This window comes from Palaemon carinicauda, chromosome 24, assembly GCF_036898095.1.
Source record: "Palaemon carinicauda isolate YSFRI2023 chromosome 24, ASM3689809v2, whole genome shotgun sequence".
Taxonomy (NCBI): Eukaryota; Metazoa; Arthropoda; class Malacostraca; order Decapoda; family Palaemonidae; genus Palaemon; species Palaemon carinicauda.
This window is the reverse complement of record NC_090748.1, coordinates 94,389,030-94,396,566: the sequence shown is the minus strand read 5'-3', so window position 1 is coordinate 94,396,566 and position 7,537 is coordinate 94,389,030. Positions and strand designations below refer to the sequence as shown.

General features: G+C 27.0%; 1 protein-coding gene across 1 annotated transcript; it reads right to left on the bottom strand.

Moving 5' to 3' along the window:
- Positions 1–3,916: 3,916 nt before the first annotated feature.
- LOC137617898 (homeobox protein aristaless-like 4) lies at positions 3,917–7,200 on the bottom strand. Its single transcript, XM_068347844.1, has 4 exons — positions 6,448–7,200; positions 5,603–5,927; positions 4,930–4,996; positions 3,917–4,129 (listed from the first exon to the last, which is right to left on the bottom strand). The coding sequence occupies exons 1-4, from the start codon at positions 6,554–6,556 to the stop codon at positions 4,076–4,078; spliced, it is 555 nt and encodes a 184-aa protein (XP_068203945.1). The 5' UTR covers positions 6,557–7,200; the 3' UTR covers positions 3,917–4,075.
- Positions 7,201–7,537: the final 337 nt, after the last annotated feature.

The window sequence follows — 7,537 nt, the reverse complement described above, 5'->3', positions numbered from 1 at the left end:
ATATATATATATATATATATATATATATATATATGTATATATATATATATATATATATATATATATATATATATATATATATATATATATATATATATATATATAAACAAACTTGAATTTGGATGTCTGAGCAGAAGTTGAATTATGAAAACCGATTCTCAATAACTTATTTCAGTTGACTTGATTCTGTTATGTCCTGGAAATACGGAGGTAACAACTCTGTCAAACTTTCTGAGATCACTGTAGCGTTGCTGGTACAGATATCATACGATACCAATTGCATGTAATGGTAATCATTTTAGAGTTAAGGAGTCTATTGAAATAGGTTTCATTTTCTGAAATGTAGTGTTTTATTTTCAACATATTTTGTATATATCTGACTTAATCTATTAATGATTCAAACCAAGATTTCAATTATTAAGAATGTAGATATGGCATATTTATTTTGGCTCGACGATACCAGATTTGATTGTAGGTGGTCATATTCTTTGAAATCGGATTCAAAAGGTCACGGTCAATGTCATTAAAAAATTCTCGCTCTTGATCTCCTGGTGTGATAACTATAAACAACCCCAAGGAGGTTATTAAGTCTTGGACAACCCAAGTGACTCCCGCAAACCAATGGTTCTTGTCCAAGGAAATTGTATTTGTATGTATGTTATTATAAGCATGGTTTACTAACAAAGGGTCTTGATACTTTATAAAGTAATTGATAGATGTAAGTCGTGTGTGTGTGTGTTAGCGTGTGTGTGTGTGTGTGTGTGTGTGTGTGTGTGTGTGTGTGTGTTTATAAGCATGCGTAGTTTTGAAAAAACTTAACGATTTATGTATTGATGAATAATTAATAAACAAACACCTACTTTAGTTTTCCTTTAAAAGATAAGTATTAAAATATGCTACCAATAATACCAGAATCCTATTCTGCAGTAATTAACCATCTATACAAAAATAGATAAAATAGAGTATATACAGATAATACATATATAGAAAGAAATACAGAGAATCAGAATTAAAAAGAGAATCGAGAAGGAAGAAAAAAAAATAAGTAAACGTATGTACTTAGGTAGCAAACCTTTTTCCCGGGACTCCGAAGGCCTCGAGAAAATCTTCCCTGAAGGATTATCTCTACAGGAAGCATTTAAAGAACTTTGCTTAGATCTGACAAATCTATATTTTCTACCTTGGTCTAACCTGGTGATCTTAGAAAGCTTGATAGAGCTTTTTTATGGCGAGCATATTTGCTTAAATACATAACCCTTTGTTTTACCTATTTTGAAATACAATACCTTAAATGCATTTCATTAAGACATCCCAAACGTCTCCTCACTTTTAAAATTTCTTAAGATTCCGTGTATATGAAGAATAACTAGCCTCGGTCTATCCTAAATTCACCAGTTTCCTTATTGGGCATGTATTAGTTTCCTACAATTAAAATGAACAGAAGATAATTTCGAGCAACATTTATTGAATGGATATAATTGCTCACGTAAAAATAACGTATTTATGTTTTGAATCTAAAAAAATGGCAGCATTTTCATAGGGAAGTTTTGCTGTCAGTGTGCCTCAGGCTATGAACTATAGATATTGGTAAAAGGTCTTCTAAGTCTCTTCATAACTTTCAGTTGCACAGACCTTGTTATACCAATCTGTGGGGACCTAAATCAAAGCTTTGTATTCCTTACTAATCCTATTTGGGAATCCATTATCCAAGAGTAAAAACATATGTCCTCTACAGATTATCCACCTTTCAGAGTCTGGCGAGGGCGAAGAGCCATAGGCAGGATTTGCTTTCCTCCCACTTGGTTTTGGTGTAATATCAACTTTTTCCATTTTCAATCCTTACCACTGGAAGCAATAAACCACCCAGTTGTCCCTTGTAGTCGGGGGAGTTTTGTAAATCTCTAAAGTTACTTTAAAAGTTTATATATATATATATATATATATATATATATATATATATATATATATATATATATATATATATATATATATATATATATATAGATATACAGACATATATATATATATATACAGTATATATATATATATATATATATATATATATATATATATATATATATATATATATATATACAGTATATATATATATATATATATATATATATATATATATATATATATATATATATATATATATATATATATATATACAGTATATATATATATATATATATATATATATATATATATATATATATGTATATATATATATACATACATACATATATATATATATATATATATATATATATATATATATATATATAAATTTTGTAAATCTCCAAAGTTATTTTAAGTGTATATGTATATATATATATATATATATATATATATATATATATGTATGTATATATATAGATATATATATATATATATATATAGATATATATATATATATATATATAGATATATATATATATATAGATATATATATATATATAGATATATATATATATATATATATATATATATATATATATATATATATATACATTTAGAAATAAATACATTTAGAAATAATATTGCCTTTAAGTTTTTTTTTTTTCTTAATAGCATAATGATTTTGCTCTTTGGATTTTCATAGGTTTGAAAACAATAGACACTGATTTCTATGAATTTTTACGACTGACTGATATATAATAAATCACTATATAAATGGAAACTATTCGCTTTCTCACTATTTGAAACAATTCGCTTTTTAATAGTTTTTAATATCCTCCTTATTCGAGACGAGCCATTGTGTAATGTCAGCTTTTTTTGAAATTATTGGTGGAGGAATGCTGGTTTTATTTCAGGTTTTATAGATTTACATTATTTAAAAAAAAAAAAAGTTAGTTGCTGTCCAATGGGGTTGCATGGACGAATAAGTTAAGTTGTACAATAATTTATGTTCTGGTAGTTTTCTGGACTTTTATTTATGAAACATTAAAATTTTCCTGTGTATATAATGTTTTTCTCAAAGAATGTGAATTAATACAGTTTATATAACGAAATTACATTGTATAATTTATTACAAATCTACAATTCATATGTTTTGTAATTCATTATCAAAGAATTTATAGCTGACAACATGTCATGGTCGAGTTACATAAAATACAGATATATCTATAAAAATATGAGGACTTCATAAGTATCATACAAACATTAAATTGTCCATAGATCTACTTTGTATTATGAATTTAAACTAAAATACTTTTAATTGTTTTAAAGTCTAAAAATATAAGGAACCATATTATTACCACAACGTGAAGTTGGTAGATGGAACTGTTTACTAAATCTTTTATGATAAGTTATTTACATTTGTCTTTAGGTATGACAGCCATATTGTCATATACTTGATAAAACTATTAGAAAAGTCCTACTAGAAATCTGCATTTCAAACATTAATTTTGGCCAGTATAAACATACTTAATTTTCGTATTATCTTTTTAATTTCTACATCAAATCCTTTTTGTGATTAATATGTTTTGAATAAGGTTTGTTGATATAGCCATCTTTCTAAAAATAAAAATCCATCCTATTAAATACAATATTACTTATTTTGAAAATAATTAACACTAAAATTACTTACACGACTCAACAGAAAATAAAGATTGTGGGGTTAATATTCTAAACAATTTAGATCAATAAAGATTTATTTCCTTATCAGTATTCATCCAAAATGTTATTACAAATACACTTTAAGGATTAGTAGACATAGAAAATCTAAAAGTTAACCTTTAACCCAAAAAGCTGTTTTTGTATAAAATTTATTATCAATAAGATATACACTTAAATGAAAATATACATTGAAATTGAGTGAAACATCATAACATTCATTATTAGTCTTAGTTAATAAAAAGATATACTTGACATAGTGCAGTGGGCACTAAAAGTCTCAGAAAAGTAGACTGTATTAAATCATCTGATTGATAAAATAGTTATTTGACGTAATACAGTGCAGTCCTACATTTAATTAAAAGCAAAATTGTTCAATCAATTAATTTCTTTCGTCGAATCCATGAAAACTTTGGCATGGGTTATATAAAATTTCTTCGTCTCGACGAGAACTTGTTTACCCGCTTTGGTCATACGTCCTACCCTTGGCTCGTCTGTTCTTGAACCAGTTCTGTATCGAGAAAAATTTAAAAAAAATTTAGTCATTGGTTAATTACTTCGTTATTTACCCATTCCATTTTAACAGGATAATTCCCATTCAAGGAAGGGTATTATTATTATCATTACTATTATTACTTGCTAAGCTACAACCCTAGCTGGAAAAGCAGAATGCTATAAGCGCAGTGGCCCCAACAGGGAAAATAGCCCAGTGAGGAAGTGAATCAAGGAAAAATAAAATATTTCACGAAGAGATATAACATTGAAATAAATATTTTCCATATAAACCATAGAAACTTTAACAATAAAAAGAGGAAATCAGATAGAATAGTGTGTCTGAGTGTACCCTCAAGCAAGAGAACTAACCCATGACAGTGGAAGACCATGGTGTAGGCCTATGTATATATGTATATATGTATATATATGTATAATATATATATATATATATATATATATATATATATATATATATATATAATATATATATAATATATATACATGTATATATATATATATATATATATATATATATATATATATATATATATATATATATATATATATATATATATATATATATATATGTATAACAAGGACATTTCCATTTGCATTGCTAAACCAAAACCTTTTATTAAATAATGGATGATATTTCGAAATATATTTTAGGAGGCTAATATGTTTAGATTTATACCAAAAAAGTTTTGAGCATATCTAAAAAAAAATTCAATATATTTATCCAAAGTTTCTAAATACCTATAATTAACCAAAAAAAGAATTCTTTCTGTTTTAGAAAGTGATTACTGTAACTCTTACCTTAATTTGCTTTTCCGTCAGTTCCAGTATTACGCTCATGGAGTAAATGTCCGGTATGTCTGGATACCTGGAAAGGAAGGTGATCTAAATCAACTAAATGATACATTTAAACAGGTCTGTTTTACATTAAACCTAAATCACTGTTACATACATACACATATCTATCTATCTATCTATCTATCTATCTATCTATATATATCCGAGTATACATACACAATATATATATATATATATATATATATATATATATATATAATATATATACAATATATATATATATATATATTTATATATATATATATATATATATATATATATATACATATATATATATATATATATATATATATATATATATATATATATATATATATACATATATTCAAGTATACACATACACAATATATATATATATATATATATATATATATATATATATATATATATATATGTATATATATATATATATATATATATATATATATATATATATATATATATATATATGTGTATGTGAAAACTGTTACCACCACAAAAATGTTAAAGCTTAAAGAAAATATATAGCTCTACAACACTTCAAACTGACAATGATGTCTACCACCCATACCGTATAAATCTTACACGAGATCACCTGATTATTGCAGTATAAACAATTTCGTGTTAAAGTACTTACTCAGTTTTCAAAAACTCATTTTCTAATTTCATCAACTGCAAATTTGTGAAGCGAGTTTTCTCCTGTCTCTTTCCCTTCTGCCTTCTTTCACGTTGTCTTTCTTTCAAACTGGAAAGATGGGTTAGTACACTTTTAGTCCTCCTGGAAAGGCCACTCCCAGACGCCTGGACTTCCAAGGGAGAGTGTTGCATAGGTTCATAGGTATGATATATCGGTTCTTCTCTCAAATTGAAATGAGTCAAAGGTTTTCCGATCTTATCTCCAGAAACGATGGAAGATTCATTCTGTTTCTGTAGCGATGGAATCTGCGATTGTTCTTCTCCGCCTGTTATGAGGGAATTTTTTTTTTATCTTTATTTACTAATGATAATAATATTATATATATACATATATACATATATACATATATACATTATATATATATAAACATTCATATACATATATATAAACATACATATATATATGCATATATATATACATATATACACACATATACTGTATATACATATATATACATTTACATATATATACATATACATACACATATTTATATATATATATATATATATATATATATATATATATATATATATATTTATATATAAATACATATATATATATATATATATATATATATAGATATATTTTATATATATATAGATATAGATATAGATATATAGATAGTTATAGATAGATAGATAGATATATATAGATATAAGCTAATACAATTTTTGATGTATCCCTAGATTTGATAAAACTACAGTAGATTTATATCATTATCAAGGTTCAATCTATTCTTTATAACTTCAGGAACAAGAATACTTCTTGAAAGGAAAGACACTTACCTTTGTACAGAATAGCACTAGCTAGTTGAAGATAAGGCAAGATATCTTCTCCTACTAGAGATGCTTCATGGTCATTCAGAAGAGTGTTGGACATCAGATAATTCTCCATTGTTTGACTCTAAATTCTATGACTCCTACGTTGATTACACTTGCGACTTGTGGATTACACTAGCGACTTGTTGAATGTTGATTACGCTAGCGACTTGCGGAATGTTGATTACGCTAGCGACTTGTGGAATGTTGATTACACTAGCGACTTGTGGAATGTTGATTACACTAGCAACTTGTGGAATGTTGATTACACTAGCGACTTGTGGAATGCCGATTACACTAGCGACTTGTGGAATGCCGATTACACTAGCGACTTGTGGAATGCTGATTACACTAGCGACTTGTGGAATGCTGATTACACTAGCGACTTGTGGAATGCCGATTACACTAGCGACTTGTGGAATGTTGATTACACTAGCGACTTGTGGAATGTTGATTACACTAGCGACTTGTGGAATGTTGATTACACTAGCGACTTGTGGAATGTTGATTATACTAGCGACTCGTTGTTTACACTGGCTACTTGTTGAATGTTGATTGCATTAGCGACTTGTTGATTACAATACAGATTCGTTGTTTACACTGGCGACTTGTTGATGACATAGGCGACTTGTTGATGGCACAGATGAATTGTTGATGACAAATAAATTGTTGATGACCTTAGCGAGTAGTTCTAGGAGCAGCAATTAAACTTCAGGTCTGAAATCCTAGAGGTCAAAGATAAAATTTGAGAACTATGCTCTGAGACTTCCAGTGTGTTTGGATCTGAAAAGTGCTGTAAATTACAAGGAATTACATTTGCATAGACCTATTTCGAATCTATTCTTTATTTCAGAAGTGCTAAAATATGTAATTCTTGAACTACTAATTAGTCGCTTAGAAGAAATAGCTTTGCCAGACAGTCTGCTTATAGAAAATTATACTCTACTGAGACAACTATCTTCTCTGTTGTAAATGATACACTGGAAATGGAGGAGGAAAACAAATGTGGTATTTCAATATTACTTGATCTTAGAGCTGCTCTTGATACACTTATTCA

Bases quoted from the DNA above. Each gene is read 5' to 3' on its own strand.
- LOC137617898 (XM_068347844.1), bottom strand. From the start codon at position 6,556: ATGGAGAATTATCTGATGTCCAACACTCTTCTGAATGACCATGAAGCA. The intron at 4,997-5,602 runs GTAAGTACTTTA...CTTCCTTTCCAG, and splicing joins AATGAGTTTTTGAAAACTGA to GTATCCAGACATACCGGACA. The intron at 4,130-4,929 runs GTAAGAGTTACA...TTCTCGATACAG, and splicing joins TGACGGAAAAGCAAATTAAG to AACTGGTTCAAGAACAGACG.